The 19,863-nt window shown below is 44.6% G+C and overlaps 1 protein-coding gene across 1 annotated transcript in view; it reads right to left on the bottom strand.

Moving 5' to 3' along the window:
* Positions 1-19,863, bottom strand: part of Dido1 (death inducer-obliterator 1) — a 46,083-nt gene that overhangs the window by 15,343 nt on the left and 10,877 nt on the right. The window contains exons 2-13 of the mRNA XM_033767117.1: positions 19,537-19,725; positions 17,582-18,410; positions 16,599-16,920; positions 14,509-14,721; positions 13,109-13,319; positions 4,408-4,873; positions 4,102-4,261; positions 2,674-2,790; positions 2,436-2,540; positions 2,051-2,183; positions 1,243-1,717; positions 1,097-1,147 (exon numbers count right to left, since the gene is read on the bottom strand). Coding sequence (XP_033623008.1) covers positions 1,097-1,147; positions 1,243-1,717; positions 2,051-2,183; positions 2,436-2,540; positions 2,674-2,790; positions 4,102-4,261; positions 4,408-4,873; positions 13,109-13,319; positions 14,509-14,721; positions 16,599-16,920; positions 17,582-18,408 — 3,080 coding nt within the window. The 5' untranslated portion in view covers positions 18,409-18,410; positions 19,537-19,725. The remainder of the gene's footprint in view (positions 1-1,096; positions 1,148-1,242; positions 1,718-2,050; positions 2,184-2,435; positions 2,541-2,673; positions 2,791-4,101; positions 4,262-4,407; positions 4,874-13,108; positions 13,320-14,508; positions 14,722-16,598; positions 16,921-17,581; positions 18,411-19,536; positions 19,726-19,863) is intronic.

Here is a 19,863-nt window from a genome sequence, read left to right as displayed (position 1 = left end):
TTTTTTTTTTAATATGGGGGATTGAACTCAGGTCCTTGTGCTTGCAAGGCAGGCACTGGAACCACTGAGCTAAATTCCTGGCAATTTTTTCTTTTTTTAAAGGCTGGGTGCAGTGCCTCACACCTGTTCCTCCAGCTTCTCTGGAGACTAAGGCAGGAAGACTGTGAGTTTGGGATTGCTAGATTTTAAAAATTTATTTATGGTTCTGCGGATCGAACTCAGGACCTTGTGCTTTCGAGGCAGGCACAGGCACCACTGAGCTAAATCCCAGCCCTCAAACTTTTCAAAATCTGGGCCCCACTGGACATGGTGCATCTGTAATCCCAACACTGGAGTGACTGAGACAGGAGGGTTACTGTGAGTGCAAGATCAGCCTGAACATCACAGCAAGACCCAATCTCAAAAAATGAAAGATCTGTGCTCCCAAAACGGTACAGTATAACCCTGAGAAGACATGGTTCAGAGTTCACAGCCTCAGTTGTTCTTGGATTTTTCCTTAGAGCCTAATAAATGGTTCCTGAAAACCCCTATAATTTTACAAAAACTGCAAATATCCTCCACAGTTGATTTTTTTGGCGGGAGGTTTGCTATTAGCCAAGCTGAGAGTGTTAAATTCAGTTCTCCTTGCTGACTGGCTGCTGTCCTGCACCCTCCTCTGCAGAGGCACCAGCGTTCCCACATCACGACAAGGTGCGGTACTGCATGTAGCTCTCATGTCCTCTGTCTTGTTTTCCTTAAGCCACAAGATCCCCAAGGTGCTGCTAAAACGCACTGCATTTTCTAAGGCTTTACTAATACAATATTTTATTAAATTAAATTACATAACTGCAGTACATAGTATATTTAGGGTTTAAACCACACAAATAGGCATTTTTTTGACCACAGCCGAAATTTGTGGCTTTTCACAATTTGTGGATCCTTGTGATTTCAGAGATCCATTGTAATCAGCCAATCTTAAAACAAAGCCTTTTTAGGCTACACAGGCGTGAGGCTGGACTCTGGAGTAAAATCAGACTTGAAGGATTTTATCACCACCTTTGTTCATCTCAAAGAAACAAGATCCCAGCCAGCTGAAGACCCCACCTCAAGCACCCACCTGATTCCTGGTGTTGGTGGAACTGACAAATGTCTCGGGTCAGAAGACGAGGACGGCTTAGCAAGTATGGACTTGGGCAGTGTCACAGAGGTCAGGGCGGGCTTTAGCGGGTCTGGCTTGTGTTCGACCGTGTGAGAGCAGACGAGGACGGCTTAGCAAGTATGGACTTGGGCAGTGTCACAGAGGTCAGGGCGGGCTTTAGCGGGTCTGGCTTGGTTTCGACCGTGTGAGAGCTGTCCAGATGGCCTGCAGCAGAGGCCATGACGGTGCAGGACCCACCCACAGCCGTCCTGGGGTCTCGGCCTGACACTGTGACTGTGGTGACCACCCCAACCCCACAGGAAGTGGGGCAGGGAGAGGAGCTTTCTGTCAGGGAGAGCTCTGGATGGCTGTCCTCTGGAGGCCCAGGGATATACTTTTTCTCTGGCTTTGGACCAGAGGCCCTTTCCAGGTCTGTCTCTGAGGCATTTTCTGGCGGAATCTCTGCAGAACCTTCACCAGACAAGTGAGGAACTGGATCAGGTGGAGAGCTGTCAGGCTTGGGCTTTAAGTCTTCTTTCTTAGCAGAAGTTGACATTTTTTGTTTTTTAGGAGCTGGTTCATCTTCTGACAGAACCTGACCTGAGGAACGTGAAGACAGACTTGGTGAGAAATCCAGTACCTTCACAGCTGGTTATAAGTAGGTGATGATTTTGGGGGTGGGTACTGGGAACTCGAACTCAGGACCTTGCATTTACCAGGCAGGCACTGCACTGCCGAGCTACACCCCTGGCCCAAGGTAGTGACTTCTTAAAGAAATCAAAAGCAAAGGATGAAGGTAGGGCAAACTCCAGAAATCCACTCCTGCCTTGTTTGTCTTAACTTGTGCTGAGTACAATCACTTTTGGGAGGATATGTGATTTAAGAATCATTAAAATTTGTCTGATTTCCAGTTTTTCCCCAGATTAGGCTCACCTGTGCAAATTTTACAGTTTAGATCAAAAAGATGGGCTCGGTGTTGACTTGTCGTGTCCTTCAACATGCTGCTGAACACATCGAGAAGAGGAGCTGTTTTTTCAGGGGCAGCACGTACTGATTCCTGCTGCTCCTAAAAGTAAACAAAACAAAACAAAACAAAAACAAAAACAAAAAAAACAACCAGATCATTTCCTTTCCAAATAATGGCACACAGGACAGAATCTCATGAGATTAAGAACCACTGATTGCAGGTAGTGGGAATCATTGCAGCTGGACATCCACATACACCTATTTTTAGTTCAGTGTCTTAAATGCAGGCTCTGGAAGCATTTGGAAGGGGTCAATCTTACTCTTTTTAATCCCTAACATCCCCAGTGCTCACATCTGAATCTGACACAGGTGGAGAGTCCTCCATGTCAGGAATGGTTTCTGGCTTCATGACAGCCTTTTTGCTTTCATTCTGCTGTTTACTTCTGGACTCAATTACCTGAAAAGAGAATAAAAACGAAGTCTTAAGCCCCAAATTCTACAACCATATTTCCTTGCAAGCAGCAGATTATTAACTTATGGAACAGTTGAGCTTCCATGGACTCAAGTTAGCATTTGCCATTCGTACTCACAGATTTTGTTGGCCTCTCTTTCCACATAGAAAGTTCTTTAGATACAAGTTCTTCTGGCTTCATTCTTACAAGTTTTGCCAAAGAAATTTCTTCACGCAGCACTCGATGGAAGAGTCCCTATAAACATAAATCTTTCAGTCAGTCATTGAAAAAACTGTTAAGTACCTGCAAATATGTAGAGATGTGGGTAAACAAAGCAGCCTAAGTCCTATCAGAGGGCCACAGGCACAGACCCTAAGCCCTGCACAGAGGGCAGCAGTGGGCCACACCCTACAAAGGAAACCCCATCCAGCTCCCCAAGAGCCTCTCAGAAGGAAACACCAGCCAGGCCCAGCTGAGAGCTGACTTCAAGGCCATGCAGCATGGACTATGCTGAACATCCAAGAGCCTCAGTAAACAAATCCCAGACTCAAGGTGGAAAAGAAGTCAAAAAGAGTGTTAGGAAGAAAGCAGGAAATCCGTCCCTTAGGACAGGGCTTGCTGACCATTGGGACATGCAGCCAGAACACTTTATCCTGATCCTAAAATACAGGAAAATAGCACTTGTGAGTTTTGTGGGCAAAGATACACAGAACAGAAAGGTACAAAAAAATGCATCTACTACTGCAATTTAGATGTTGTCCAGCATGAGTTGAAACATCTAACAAGATGATACCGAAGAAAATATGTGATGGGGGTAGTACTGATAATCATTTGAGACTAATGGTTTGAAAATCAGAAAGCATAGGCACCAAGGAAAAACCCAGCTATATTGATTCAATATTCCAATCTTCATGCTATTCCACGACAGGCCCCCTCCGAAAAGATTCTATCTGGAGAATATGGGGTCCACAGTTGAAGACACACACTACTTTAAGGTTCTGGATCATGCTTGTTTAAACTGTTAGCAGAACCGTACAGAATAAACAGAACTATGTTTAAGTTACGTTAATATTAGCAGAACATTAAAAGATTAAAGATTAAGATGTCACAAGCTTCATTTTAGTAACGGTTTTGTCACTTTCAAAAGATAAATAATACAGGGGTAAAGAGAGAACCCCAGACAACCTTGGAGGCAAGTGGTAGGAACGGCTAAGTCAGGGCAGTAGCTCAATCCTTCCAGCCTCTAGGCTGAGGCTATTGCAGGGGTGGTTCACATCACTTTCTAAGGAAACCTCAGCTGAAAAGGGATATGTGCATGTGATTTTTATGACATTTAGATTCATTTGGTAAAAAGGGTAGGTGGTGGGAGCACCAACGAGATCCCTGACAGGACTGCAGGTAAAGAGGGAAGGATCCTTGAATGGGGAATGTGTATCAAATCTCTAAATACCAAGTGTATCAAGACTTTAAATACTGGGTCCAGTATATTATGTGACATCGCTGACAGGAGACAGCACGTGTATCACTCCACCGGGAATGATCCCACATACACGATGGTTCACACACCTGATTTTTAGGATCCTTGAGGTTGAACATGATGCTGCGGTATTTACTCTTGTAGCGATTATCTGTAACTTGAAACAAGTTAAACATCTCCTTCTCAATGTGGAGGGCAATTTTTCCCACTTCGTTTTCCGTCATGATTAAGTCATCACTGTCATTGACTCTGAACAGAATGAGAAAAGGGACCAAATGAACCACTCAGTATGTGTATATATTTCATTTTCTTAAATAGTGGAGCAATCCTAACATGGCATTATAAATGGAAAACCCTTACTTCCATAGGTTAAGATACAAAGTCAAACAGCCCACCTTTTCCATAAAATCTCTTTCAAGGAGCGTCTTATATTTTGCCGAATTTGTGAATTTGGCTGTGACTGGGCAGAGCCTGTGGACCCGAGGCGTCCCATGGCTGGAACAGTTGTGGGTGTGGAAGTTCCCACTGGCTTCCTTATGGATCCAACCAAAGCAGTAGAGCCCAGTGCCTTTTTGGAAGCAGCCGCCACCGCAACAGGCATTGGTCGTGCCTGCCTGGCAGCTGAGGTGCCTGATGGGGTAGGCAAGAGCCAGGGCCTCTTGGGGATGGGGCCTCTAAAGCCTGAGGGTGACTTCTTAATGGCCGGTTTGGCTCCTGCCATGTTTGTGAAAGGCGGTTTCTTTGGAACAAGAGTTCTGGATGAAGGTTGTCTGCCCACTGAGGAGCCTGGAAGGGCTGTTTTCTTTGGGCCCGAGGCTGGTCCCACCGCTCTGTCCTCCACTCTCTTGTCATCCTTCACAGCTGCAGAGCAGAACACAGGGATGCTGAGTGAGACACGGCCAACACAAGTGATGCCACTTGACTTCGAAGAACAGTCAACACTAAGTTCAAGTGTACTTTCTGAGCATCACTAAGATGCATTTGGATCAAAGAACTTTAAAATCTTAAAGTTCAGAAAAGGAGGTTAACTAAGGGTAGGCAGAAGTATTTATGATAGTCACAATTTATTTCAGAACTACTTGATTATATTATTACATTAAACATTCTATCTCAAATCATAAGCATACAGGGCTCCATTTTATCACAAAGTTCTGACACTGTAGGACAAATCTTACATAATTAAAAGTATTTTTAAAACATCCCTTACAAGGAACTCAAAGATAAACTTGGTGCTTTATATTTCAAAAATTTTGTCAGAAAGGGAAAATGGACAAGTTTTCCTCCCATGTATAAGCAACTCCAAGGGCCAAGGAGGCTGTCAGAAGCATGGAAGTCATATGTCACTTCATGGTTTTTGTGGACAAGCCAATCAGACCCAGTATTTTCACACCAAGCAACAGATGTGAATACAGCGAGGCTGTTCTATAGATGTCTACACATACAACCCTGGAGATGAAATTTTGTGTGATGAGGTGACAACTTGGTGTTTTTAATTCAAATAAAGATTGTCATTAAAGCCCCCCAACTTCGCCTCTCCTTAGGACAGAATCAGTTCTATCAAGATCCTGTGTGAAAGCACTATTCAGTCATGTCTGGAAACAGGGTCCAGTGAGACAGCAGCACTGCCTGTCTCACTGGTCCCTGCACAGAGAACGCCTCCTCTAGGGAGATTTTCCCCCAGCACCCTGCAGCTCCAAGTCCACAAACCCTACACTGGAGTCAACAGGTGCTTCAATCATACCTGTAATGTGACCAGGGATTAAAAATTAACTACTCTTTGGTCACCATTCACACCAGGGAGGGTTGAAAATTCTAAAAGCGCCGAGATTCAATCTGCAAAGGCCTGGTGTCACAAACTGCTCCATAGTGGTTTTGAGACCAGGGGATGCAATGCAGCCTTGTTACAGACATGGCTGTGTCCATAGGGGATGAGGGCATTAGCCTTTATCCAGCAGTCTGCAATGCTCCAATGCAGCCAAGTCCACCGCATGTCAGTAAAAGGCTAGGGCTGTTAGTTTCCCTAACTTTAGAAGATAAAGTAAATCTCTGAATTTTACAAAATGTACAATAGTATTAATGTGGACTCACAGTTCAGCAGTGTTTCAAGGATCAAGGCCATTTGAGGTTTTCATAGCCCCAAATCCCCACAGTGATAGTTGGGTAAAAATTCTTTCATACCACACAGGGACAGCTCCTTGCCACCGACCTGTCCCAGACCTGTGCCCAGAAGCATTCCCAATTCCCAGCCTTCAGGTGGCTGTGGAGACTGCACACTATGCTGACCCATTCATCCAGTTACACCTTTGGAACTTCCTTCTGAACAGAACAAAGAGGAAAAGCCCTGAGGGACCTGGAATTGCAGACAGTGCATTGCAAAGCAATGGCAATGTCTGACAAAGAGGAAACAGGGACACAACTGAACACAGGGAAAGTACTTTTACTGTTCAGGACACTTGAGTTATACAAGGACATGTAAAATGAACATTTAACTTCCAACTTCCTGACATTATTACAGTACTATCAGAATTTAACCTTTCCTAAGTGACACAGCATGAGGTGATTCTGCTTGTATACTCACTGTATTTAAAATCTGGACATTTATTGCTAACAAGAGAGTTAACTCACAGGGTCTGTTTCAGTCTGTGTTAAAAACAGTGGATTGTACTCTTCTTAGGGGGCAGCCCTGACCTTTCAGATCAGAGTGAGGAGGAAGTGCTATGACACCAACCGGAAGAGTTTTGAAGTGAGCAGGGGCACAATAAATCTATACTGTCAGAGGGATGTACCTTACCACCAGTCAGGAAGCCAGCCTCTTGGCAGTAACAAAAAGCATGCACCATACCTGTCACAAATGGAGGGGAGAACTAAACCTGTTCCACCACTGCATTTTAGACACAGAAACTGCAGGGAACTTTGATATTATACTACTAACTCTAAATGCCGGCCCAAGGCATTTTCAGAGCCTTGACAAAACCCCTATACACCTGTGCGGTATGACCTCAAATAAACTGTTAGCAACATTTAACTTCTGCCTTGTTTCTGGTTACAAACACATGTGAGCTCAACAAAACCTTCATCTCTTGAAACCTTAAGCTGTAGAATGACATGTTGAAGGTGAGACCTGAACCTCTACTGATCTACCAGCCTATCTGTCCTAATTAAGGGAAAAATCCAAGTTTAAAGTATTTCCAGGACATCCTCAATACATGTGACTAAGGGCATAGATTACCATGGAACAGATGCACACTTGAATGGCATCCACTACAGAAGGCATGGCTCCAATTTTATAGACCAGTGCCTTCTGCCATCTTAAAGCCAACTTCTGTGATCCCTTGCCTGTGCTGCCAATGGTACACAGGTGTAATTACGGAAACACAAATTGGCCAAACAACGCTTACTGATGGATGTTGAGAAATCTGCTTTAAGTTCACCGCTGATAGTATGTAGGACATATCAAGCCCCCTCTTGTACTTTTAAAATGGAAGTATTTAAAATTCACAGAGTTCTATACACCAAATGCTCCAGGGGTCTCACACACCCACACCCCCTTGTGGAAAATATAGTGCTGGTACTAGGCTGGGCCAGCTGCTGCTAGAATTGCAATGACAATGAGAAACTTATTTTTGAGTAGAACTGCACCAAAGTTCCTATCCAAATTGTGCTCTGTTGCTGATGATTGAACCATCTTATGCATGCTAGGGAAGTTGCCAGCGAGCCTTAAAACTCAGACCCTAATTTCATTTTTTACAGTATTATGTAATCGAAAACTCACAGAAGGGAAGAAAATATCCACCCCCTCCCAAAAACCCCAGCAGCATACAGAACATGACTGTTTGGAAGCAGTGCCACCTGGCCTGCTGCTCAACTCTGTTGGGTAGCACTGCATTGTCCAGGCGGCACTATGCAGCAGCATCCACTGCTCACAGGAGCAATGCCCGGTTCCCACATCCACAATTCACCCTCCTACAGAGGAGCCATTACGCCAGCACAGCCTCCTTCAACTTGAGGAAAAGTGCTGCTTCAGGAAGCATCACCACCAGCCTAGGCCACTGCCCCAGGTGAAACTTGGGCTGCCAGGGCTGGCCGTTTGGAAATTCCATCTGGAGTTCAGCTCTTAACAGCAGGTTGCTGTGCACAGGACCATCGCAACCTGCTGTAACCAGGTGTTTCCTCACACCGGAGGGCTGACTGGGGCGCCATGCCACCAATGGTCATTGGGTGGCACTAATGAGCCACAAAGGGAAAAGGGTGGAGAAAAATCTGGCCTCCCTTGGAAGAAATCAGGTCCATGTTTTCTTCAGAACTCCTGCAATTGCCCAGATGGAAGCGGAACTAGAGGGGAAGGCCCCTGAAAAGGTGAGACAAAATCTACACATCCCCAACTGCCCCAGGTACCCATGACCAGTGGTGAGTGCTGTCCCCAAAGGGTTTTCACAGGGAGACTAGTGAAAACCACTGGGCTGTGCATAGGGCTTTCCTTTTATCAGGGACTGACGCCATTCCCTTAATCTTCACCATGGATTACTGATGCAAGGACTCTTGTCCATTCCCTCAGACATCATAGTGCTCTGCTCTCAGAGCCTGTGCACAATTTGGTTTTCAATTCTCTACTGTTTCTTCAGTGTTCTTTTCTACTGCAGAAAGTGAAGGTGACAGGCAGGAGGAAACATTCTGCTTCTGCTCCTTACTATAATTTTCAAATGAATTATACTTAGAAAAAGTGTTGTTACTAATTTGCTTTGACATTGTTAATAACATGAAATGTGGAACACAGGTTACATGATAGAAGCTCCTGTGTAGATGGCCATTCTGACTACTTTTGTAGACATCCATAGCCAAGTTATTTTAGGGTATGAAAAAGCTTTCCTAGGCAATTGTTTGTCAGTATTTTTGTGTTTTCAGTTTAATGGAGATACCTAACCCTACGTAAGAAACTTTAATTAAAAAAAAAAATCTGTAAGTAAATTACCTTCCTTTGGGCAAGTTTTACATAATTATCTTGAATAGTAAAACAGTACAGTTCATGTTGGGTTGGTAACAGATACACAGCTGGTCAAACTACACTTCAAAGTGAGCCCCTCAACAGAGTGTGATGAAGCCTCGTTCATGTTCACTGTGTGCCCAGCCAAGGGGCCACTTGCATTGCGCTGCCAAACCAAGACTCACAGAAGTGATGCGCTGCTTCTCAAGACCTTCCAGTCACCAGGGGGCACTACTGTGGTAATGTTCAAGTTTAAGAAGCGTCCTTTCACTATGCCTGAATTGTTTATTAACATAAATAGGAGAGCAGCATGTTAAAATAGTCCACTTACCACCCCCCAGGAACCTCAGACCCAGTGGACCATACTCAAATGTGTAAAACCACAAAGTGGATACCTGATGTAGACACTAAGTGAGGAGTATGCTGCCCAGTACTTTGTTTTTCTTGCCAAGCTCTTCCAGGGTTGTGGCAAAATAAAGTTGCCTCAACCTTCACTGATATAAATGAAGTAGGAAACATTCTTACCAATCTTCTAAGTTTACTTTGTTACCTTCCAGGAACTAAGAATTTAACTACATGCATGTTGATGGTAACAGCAACAAAGTCCTAAGTATCTTACAAATATACCTGAAGCTAGTGAGGAACTATAGCAGGCATCTTCAGAGGGGATCTTTGCACTTGATGACATCTGCAATGCCACCAAATTTTCCAGGAGTATTAATCTTCAGGAAGTAACAGAGCAGATCCACAGCTCCAAAAAGTTGCAGGAAGGCCACTGATAGGTGAATTCAAAGACCAACCCTACCAGAAACTTCCACCCCTCTCACCCATTACCCAAAGAGGCTGAAGGACACAGAGGCTAAAAGGACTCAAGAGGCCAGGGCAGTTGCAGGACAGACTGGAGGACAGTGCAGGATGATGCTGAGAGGTCCACCTGGCAGGTTCAAGTTCATAAAATGACCTAATTTTCTGAATAGGTTAATTTTCTTTAAAATTATAAAATGCTAACATGCTTTACAAAAATGTCATGCTGACAACCAAGATAATTCCAGCTACACTGACATGAAAAAACAGCTGTCAAGCTAAATCATTTAACCTGTATAAATTTTGACTTTTCACCCAAATGGGAGAAGACTGGTTTAGACAGCCTTGGTTCATCTCACCCTCATTTTATTGCCAGTGACATCTCTTGATATAATGGCTATAATGGCTCATGTAGCTGGTATTTAAAAAGAAACCATTTTTAGATTTCTAAGAAATCTTAAGATTCTAGTACCCACTAGGCATTTATTACATGGAATTGGTTCCCCTTATGATTTCAATGAAATGTGTGCAGGAGCCCACACCCCGAGTAAACCAGTGGAAACCTGTGTTCTCTGCAATCCAGTTCACCACACCACTGGGACCATCCGTGTGGTTATCAGCAAGAAAATTCTTCTACCTGGGTAAGATGAACAGCAAACGGCTGGGAGCTGGAGCTATAAGTGGTTGATTTTCCTTTTTAATTAGATAGATGAAATGCTTTCCCATCAAAATCTACACAGATCCCAGTGTTTTATGTCAATTAACAATGATCCATTTAGGGAAACCAAAACACTGTAAATTGTGCCTATAAACATTAAAATTCCATTTATAGATATCATGGAACAAAAAATGTATTACAAAACATTCCCTTACAATAAAATGCTGATTTGCATAAACTCAGAAAACTGTACATACATCCTTAGAAAATGTTAAGGAACAAATCACAGGCACAACTGTGCGTGAATCATATCACCTGGAGAACGGGAAGGAGCAGCAGAGCTTCCTGTGTAGTTAGGCCCACACCTGCCTGTGTCTACCCTGACGGTGACACCAGGGATGTGGGGGCAGGATGTGGCTGAGGCACCTCCAGGAGCAGCTGCGGCAGCTTGGCTCTGCCATGTGGTTCTTCTCAGACACGTGGAGCCGTAGGTGGATCAGCTCCCAAGAAAGCAGACTGGAAGCATTCTGAGTTGCCTTCCTCCCCCCGCCCCGAGCCTTACCACCCAACCCCTGCCCTAGTTGAAGTAAGATGGGAAGGCAGGGCTGGGGGCTATGGGTGCTGTCCATCCCACCCCGCCCACCCAAGTCCTAGGGAATGTGCCCTCGTACCCCAAAGGTGAGGAAATGTTTGGGGCAAGAGAGACAGAGACATGGTACTGGTATTTGGATTGCTTTACCAATCACTCTGGCTTCCCAATCATTGAGAAAATGATGTTTCTGGGAAAAAGAGTAATTATTAGAAGCAAGCAGCTCCATGTTTGTCCCTTATATGTGCTGTAGTCTGGATGTCCATCAATTCTGAGATGTGTGTGTGCTGGGAAGCTTGTCCACTTGTTCATTTATCCCAACTTCCTGCCACTGGAGCCCATGAACTCCACTGAAGAGCCAGTGTGCAGAAGAGGTGGGAACAGTCAAAGCCAGACCTCCCACCTCCATACACAGAAACTGACCGACCCGTTGATCCTCTGAGCTCCTTCTGTTCCTCCCTCCCCATGTGCATAGGACACAGTGACTGTCTGTAGATCTCACATTCTCACCTTCACCACCAATGTTCCCTCTCTCCAGCACACAGTGTCTCAACACCCCTTTGAAGTTTCAGGGATGGTTTTCCACTCTGAACAGACAGGGGAGTTGGACTGAAACCAAGCACTAGGTATTTGGGCTGTGGTTAAACCCTCGGTATTTCCTTCTTGCATTATTATGTGCCTATCATCAACTTAAAGCACTTAATCCCCTACCACCAAGTGACTGCCCTCTACCCATTCACACATAGGTGCTGCTCATTTCTGTGTATTTGTCAGCTTTATAGATGTATTGTCTTAAGAGCTCTGTAATTTGAACACTTGATATACTTCATCTGCTAGCATGAAATCTGCTCCTTAACCCACCTAAGGTGTATTAAGGTCCACCAGGATGCAGCAGTTGGTTCATTCAACTTACTTGTGATTTCACTTCCTGTCTTGGGACTTTTGGGATCTCAAGTTCTTAACCACATGACACCTGGCACCTACCTGCATCAGCACCTTCCCCTCACATGATGTGCTAAAGGCCCAAAGAAAGGAAAATATAGTATAGCTGTACTCTTGGAATTTAGGGCTATTTAATCTATTAGTGCTTTCAAAAAGGGACAAAATAAACTATGAAGAGCATTAATAAAAACATAAATAAAAATCAGAATAAGATATTCCCTATGGGCCCTAATATAAATGTCTATGATTTATCTTTGGAATATGAGGCTGAGAAACAGATCCAAGTTGCATGGTCTAAGCTGAGGTTTCACACACGGACCTGAATGTCTTCATTTCATTCACTTGAAACCAGGGGCAGGGTAGCAGTCTAAACACTCGAGAGAGCCAGGAAGCCACTGCCCTTGTGACATCAGCCCACCAATCTCCCTTTAGTGAGGACAATCTTCTCAGTGTCAACGATGCCATGTTCACTTACTGTGGAGTGTGCATAGCACCAACAAATGGCTTTCAAAATTTTAATGTCTACTTATGTAGGTGTGTAGTATGTGAACTGGACAAGAAGACAATCTCTTCATCAGGTCAAAAATTCTGTGAACTCCTACAGGTTGCACCAAAGCTACTAGATGCAAGAGTAATTTGCAGAGATGCCTACAGCATTCCATTGTAGTGGTGATTTTATGTGCAAAAAGTAGTGATGCGGGAAAACAGAAGTTCTATGCATGGCTGTGATTCAACTAACTGGTGTTTCAACAGTGGTGGATCTGGAGACTGGGCTAAGTACAAAGATGCAATCCGATTCTGCTGGAGCTAATGTAAGTACTTACCAGAGCCTCATCTTGACTGAAGCTAGATATTAAAGGACTGCACCACTGTGGTGAGCCATTTATCAGGCAGGATTGTGCAGCTCTTTGGAAAACACCGAGAAGAATGGTCACAGGCTAAGGATGGACAACCAGGCTCTGGAGGCATGCTGGACATGGGCATTTGCTTCCAAGTGATGGTGACCTGGTCTCCAACATCAGCACTAAAACACAGCTGTGACTCCCCGTCCTGTTCAGCCCCAGGTGGCTATCCGGAGAGGGAGAGAAGGGACCAGAGGGTCAAACCCTCGGGGATACCTACATTTACAGAACCGTGGTGGGGAGAGCGCAGCAGTATTCTCTGGCTTCACTGCATTGTAGTTGTGGTCGCTGGCCCAGGAGGGTGTGCTGCTCTCACAGGCTGCCTCCTTCCCCACTGTGTCACTCCTAGGAGGAGTCACCATCACTTTCTTCGCCACATTTTCTTTCCTCTCTGGAGCGGGCTTCTTGTGTATAGAGATTTTAATCCCTGCCTGGATAATTAGTGAAAATCTAATCATTAAAGAGGTCAGAAATGACGCCTTTGTGTCCTTTCACAGAGCAGTGAGTGTTGTGACACCCTCCTCTTCGGGTCACCTTAAAACACCTCCTGACTGATCCAGGGATTTTATCCTGCAGTTGTTAAGTGTATGCAACGCCAAAGAGCATGCAGGATTTTACCTATTTCAACTATTCACGAATGAATGTCCCTAAAATGACATTTTCTATTACTTTGCTGACGCATAAGCCTGCCAAAATACCACAAAATGTGAGGCAGAGAATCAGACCGATTGCAAAGTGGAATGGGCCTGTGAGGATGTGTTGAGCACCAGATGGAGAAGGAAAGGTACTTGCAAAGAAAAGGAGACAAATGACTTATCTGGTTCTCAATAAGGTCTGAAATTAGGATACTAAGACACAGTCCCAGCACTCTTGGCTATGCTGTCCCCCTCACTGTGTGCACCAGCCACTGCTCTCAAACAGCTCTTGGATTCAGAATGACCATTCTTTTTTTTTTTTTGGTACCGGGGATTGAACTTGAGTCCTTGTGCTTGCGAGGCAGGTGCCGGAACCACTGAGCCAAATCCCTGGCCCCAGAATGACCATTCTTACTAAATCAAGCCATTCAAAGCCTAAGCAAGCAATTGACAAGGAACTAGATATTATGGAACAGCAGTAGATATAATTTGCATGTCCCAAACAAGGCGGGTCACTGATGGTTATTTCTAGATAAGCCTCAAGATTAACTTCCCAATTAACACAAAGCTTCTGATTTCTGGACATTTCTGGTTTCCCCAAATCTCATGAGTAGAAAAATGAGGCAATTATGAAAGCTACTTTATATGAAGCACACATCCTTACCCAAGAACCTATCCTACCCAAATCACCCTGTGATTCAGTTATGCACTCAAAAAAATGGGTATGACCGGCCACACTTGGGGGCGTATCCCGATGCCTTAGTTGTCCAGGGTAGCCAGCTGTCTGTGCTGCTTTGCAACATTCAACTTATGTAAGCCCTAGGCTAATAGCAGAAGAGCATTACAAGAAGTAAAGGTGACCTGAATGACATCAACACCTACTGTGCCCCAAATTCCTTCAGTAAATATGCAGAAGCACACAGGAAAAGCACTATTAATATACTTTTTCCCTTAAAGATTTTAATGGCAACTGTGGTGAGCTTACCTGAACACTACATTTTGGAAGACTGAGTTTTTCTGGCTTCATCTTGACTTTCTCCTTAGGCTTTGGTTTTTGTTCTTTACCTGAATTTAGATTTCTCATAGTAGCTGCTGCATGTTTGAGAATGCAGTCGTTACTGCAGTACACCGATTCAGGCTGCGCCACACTGGAGCACCCAGGACCGATGCACCGCGAGGCACCAGGAGTTTCTATGACCTGCAGAGGTAAATGAATGACTTCAAACAATGGATGTGCCAACATCAGCAGGAAAAGCACTTTTTCATGGCACCACTGCCAGTAACAAAGAGAGACTTTTCTTTTTGTGTATGGAGAAATGATCTCTGAGCCTTTGCAGTGAGCTATATTCCAGCCCTTTTCTGTACTTCTAAAGACAGGGTCCCCCCAAAAGCTCAACTGCCCAGACTGGGGTCATACTTCTGATCTTCCTACCTCAGTCTCCTAAGAGTGCTGGAGTTACTTATAAATGTGTTCACCATGCCCAGTGCCCAAGGCCAGGGTGTTTTAGCTAAGGGGCAATAACAGTGACACACAAAGTATTCTTAATGTCCTGTGCTGGGTAGGACAATAAGATGGCCCGTTTATCATGCTTTGCATATTTCTTCCCCTTCAGCATGAGCGTCACTGAGGACACAGTGGGATTTCATAACCATGCCCACAGCTGGTTCCACCAGGGACCAGATGTGCAGATTCCAGTGAGATAATTTGGAGCCAAGACATTCAGACTTAATCAGATTCTTCAAAGAGGGACCGGGCCTTTCCCAACAGGAGACTCCATGTGTGGTACGAAATAAGCTGCTTTGATTGAATGGTGTCACCCATAGTTAGGACAGGAAAGGAAGATTGCCAAATGGAACACAGGATGATCACTTAAAGAGTTTCAGGTAATCAATTAATAACCTATTACCTCTATGCCACAAACACTAAAGGTGTCATACATTAAGCAAGGTGATGGCTTCCAGGAGGAGAGTGTCCCCAACAGAGCCAATGAGAAGACTACAAGCCCAGCTGCACTCTGACTAAAGTCTTGAAAGACCCCTGAGCAGAGGGCTCAGTTCAACTGGGCCAGGCTGTGACCCAGGGAAACCAGGAGCCTCAATGCATGTTGCGCCTTATGCTGTATGTGTGTGCTAATTTGTTACACAGCAACAACAAACTAGGACACCAACACACAATTACTCAAGTGTTTTTGATGGTCAAGATTAAACACACCAGACCCATTCCTCAAATATACTCAAGCAAAACAGTTAAACATTTAGCGTAATTGTCCCCCACTACTGAAATGAAGTTTTAGCTAGTGTAGCATATATGCTAATGTCAAACATTAACAATAAGGACATGAAATTTATGACTTCTCATTATATGTGGTATTATTAGCTGATACCACATTTTCACATCTTCTCTTAACATGTCCACACATGGCTTAATGTGGCCAAGTCCTCGGATACTCTTACCATGCAATCACACAAGGTGAGAGCATCACGGTAGAGATGCTTAGACATACAGCCACCTCCACATTGCTGCAGGACAGGATGGGGCAGGCTAGGGATCCAGGGGCTGAGGGAGGCTGAGTCAGCCCCTCACACAGCTGGAGACACATGAGCCAGCTGATGGTAGTGAATGTGACAGAGATCCATGGCTTCAGGGAAACATCCAAACAGATGGGGAAGAAAATGAAGAAACAGCTGCTAGGCAGAGAAATGAGGTACTGAGTATAGGGACCAGGGTGTGTTCTGCCTACACACACTTCACCAAGAACACCATACAGAAAAAACCAAAAACAGAAACATATACAGAAAGGCAAATTAAAAAAAAAAAAATGCTAAGAACAGTTAGCAGGTCAAAAGGGCTTTCAAAAAACGCGCTGTTAGAATGCTGTAATATGAAGACAGGATTCAAGTACAGAATGCTTTCCCCACAGGGCCCACCTCAAGCACCCTTGCACTTGGCCCAGCAAAGCCTCATTTATTCAAAAGGGAAATGAATTCCTAGTCTTAGTATTTCTATCAGCAGCAAATTTAACACCAGTAAGGCCACCCCACCTTTGTGCTCACCTTGGTATATAAAATACTTACAGGCTGGAATATCTTGAGTTTTTTCTTGCCACTGGGGTTTGCAGCTTTCTCAATTCTACCCTTGATGCCCTGGTCTTCACTAGACTTTTGCTCTATTGTCCCTATGCTAGTGCAGTCTGTGCCATCCACACTTGCAGGTCTGCATCTAGTTTCCTGCTCATCAGTGGCTTCTGAATTTGTATCCTCCTGCACTTGCAGGATGGTACAATTTGGGCAGATGTAATCTTCCCCATTCCTCTCCAAGAGCCGCCCTCGAGCCTCAGAAATTCCCACGCAGTCGCCATGGAACCACTCCTCACAGCGGTCACAGCAGATCATAAACCTAACATGAAAAAAGTATGAAATAAGGAATGAGAAGGAAGTGATGATTATCATTTTCCAACAATCTACAAGCCCAAACTGGACTGAACGTTTTATCATGAATAAAGTAAAGAAGTACTGAGTCTAATTCCCATTCAGTCATATTCGTTTCACTGCTGCTTTGACCAGAGAGCCTGAAGAGTGAATTAGAGGTTTTCATGTGTATCTCTACCATCACCCCCTGACAAACTCATACCCCCAGCACCACCTGGCACCCAGTCCATCCTAGCACTGCATGCACTTAGGGTCTCCATGTCCCAAGGAAATGGGCAGAGCCTCACTCTCCTATAGGACCTGGGATGGCAGATCAGTCTCACCACCCGCACAGCAGCCAGTTGGTACATGTAGCTCCTGCGATTTGAGGTAGTGAGCTCTTCCTCTTATTCCCTGTTGGACACCAGTATGTAAATGACACCATGGGGAGGATGGTGACAGGCAGCCCTTTCTACATCTGTTTCTTTTTACACTTGGACTTGTACATCTTTATCAATTAAAACCGCTAATCCAGTCCAGTCTGAGAATCTGTTAATATCCAAACAAATGGGAAACTCTCTCTACCCATTTTCATGTCTGACTTTTCAATAAGAGTGAGCAGCACCTCCGCTCCCATGACTCTGACTCACCTGTTATTGTGAGGCTGGCGGCAGATGCAGTACAGGGCATTGGGGTCGTAAACCTCACAGTCAGGCTTAGGTTTGCCCATGTCTGCAGGGTCTTCATCTTTAGGTTCCTGAGCCACTGTGCCCTCTGTTTCACCCTCTCTGTCATTTTTTCCTGCCTGGTTCACAGATCCCTCACCAGCCTCAGACTCTTGCTTACAGGGTGGCACATCGCGGCAAGCTCTGGCCACCTCCACCTCCATAGCATCACCTGGGTCCTCTTCTCGCCGCTTCTTCCTCAGGCGACTCAGGACACCCTTCAGGGGTCTCTCCACTGGTTCTTGTTCTCGCTTTCTTCGAAGACGATTCTGAAGTTCTTTCAAAGTTAGCCCATCACTGTCACTGTCAGAGGTGTCACCCTGCTCATCCCTTCCTTTGGCCTTTTCAGAAGAGGCAGGGCGCTCCTTCCCCCGCTTGGAACCACGTGTAGGGACACTCTTTATCTCAGAGCTGCTCTCAACACTACCCTCTGAGGCACTCTCCACATCTGTGACTGGACAGGATGCTGCCTCGCTGGAATCCTCAAGGGAAACAGGCACATTCCTTCTTCCTCGGCGTCGAACTGTGGTCAGAAACTCTTCTACCCTCTCAGTGCGCTTTGGCTGCCTCCCACTGCGGCGTAGGGAGAGACTATGTGGCTGCTGCTCAGCAGGATCTACCTCAGTGTCCCCAGCACCCTCGCGCTTAGCAATTGTTGTTCTCCGGAACCCCCAAGTCTTCCTGAACTCCTTACTTGTGGGCTTAATAGCTTTAGGTGCTTCCTCATTGCTCTGGTCCCCTGGATCATCCATACCTAGTGTAAAAAGTAATCACACTGTGATCCTCAGACCACTGAGGCACATTATGTGCATAAAGGGGCACAAGCTCAAGGGAAATATGAATGGCCCTAAAATGAGACAGGTTTCTACTTACAAAAGTGGACTTTTACATAAATGATGGGCTTCTGACCTTGTTTCCTATGCAGTGGTTTGAGACAACTTCAAGTTGAGTCACAAAATTCAGTTATATAGCAAATGCTCAGTAGGAAAAAAAATCCAGCAGCAAATCCAATGTACAATGTCCCCACTACCTGCTTAGGGCCACGCTCTACCAAACAGGTAGGAAGCAATGAAGCAAGCAGTAGGCCATGAAGGCCGAGTACTCAATGAGGTTGGGTAACACCTGGGTGGCACTTAAAAGCCACACCTATCCAAGGCTGGCTGTGTCTTCGAGCACAGGGGACACTGTGCCGTGCCATTTTTATGCATGGCTGATAAAACTGATCTGGAGAATTCTTTTCCAAGCTAGCAAACCACCAATGAAGGCTAATTCATTCACATGATAAAATTATTTTAGGAAAATGTTTTCTCTGTTTATAGAAACCAACCAGTTCGTACCAAAACTTACTTTCTTCATCTGAGATGACAGGAATAGCACCCAGGGCCTCAAGAATACTTGTGCCCTGTACCTGAGCCACATCCCTACTCCTGGAGGTAATACCTGATAGCATCTGCAAGAGGGTCAAGTCCTATTTTCCACAGAAAAAACTTCTCAAGATGCAGTTACAGGAGCTGGTACCAGACTTCATCAAGAATAGGATGTGGGCACAATCCCCTATTTCCAAGACCCAAGGAACCTTATGCAGGGCTGGGAGAAAACCCCCTATCTGCTGCCATAGGGATGGCTTTCTGCAGGAAGAATTCTCCTCTACAATACACACATGTAAGCACTAATAAAATAACCAGTGATAAAATGAAAGAACAGTGAATCAAATTCCTAACAGTTCAATATTCATGTAATTACCTCAAGGTAACATTTATAGTATTGGGGAGTACTATATTAGATCTGTTTATTTACAAAGAATGCTACTTCAATAGTAGGAAATATAAAACTTATTATATTAACATTTTGTTGCTACTCTAATAGTATTGGTGCTTTACCTGCCTTATCACTGATAGCTTGGACACTGTCTCCTGAAATCCTAAATACAACACAAAACCTGGCTGACGAGGCTGCTTGGTCCTGCTGTTGGCCAGCTCTCAGCACACTGCAGTCAGTCACTACTCACGAGTGAGGATTCAAACTTCCATCAACCTAGACAGTCTAAAGTCTGCTCCTGGTATAAGCTCCTACAGAAAAAGAAAAGCATGTTATACATCTCATTTAAGTATAGAACAAAACCACTTACCAAAAATTAAAAAAAAAAAAAAAAAAAAAAAAAAAAAAAAAAAAAAAAAAAAAAGAGAGAGATAATCTTTTCAAGCAAC

This window comes from Fukomys damarensis, unplaced genomic scaffold, assembly GCF_012274545.1.
Source record: "Fukomys damarensis isolate Sample0158 unplaced genomic scaffold, DMR_v1.0_HiC HiC_scaffold_22, whole genome shotgun sequence".
NCBI lineage: Eukaryota > Metazoa > Chordata > Mammalia > Rodentia > Bathyergidae > Fukomys > Fukomys damarensis.
The sequence above is the reverse complement of the archived record's forward strand: the minus strand, read 5'-3'. Positions and strand labels throughout refer to the sequence as shown.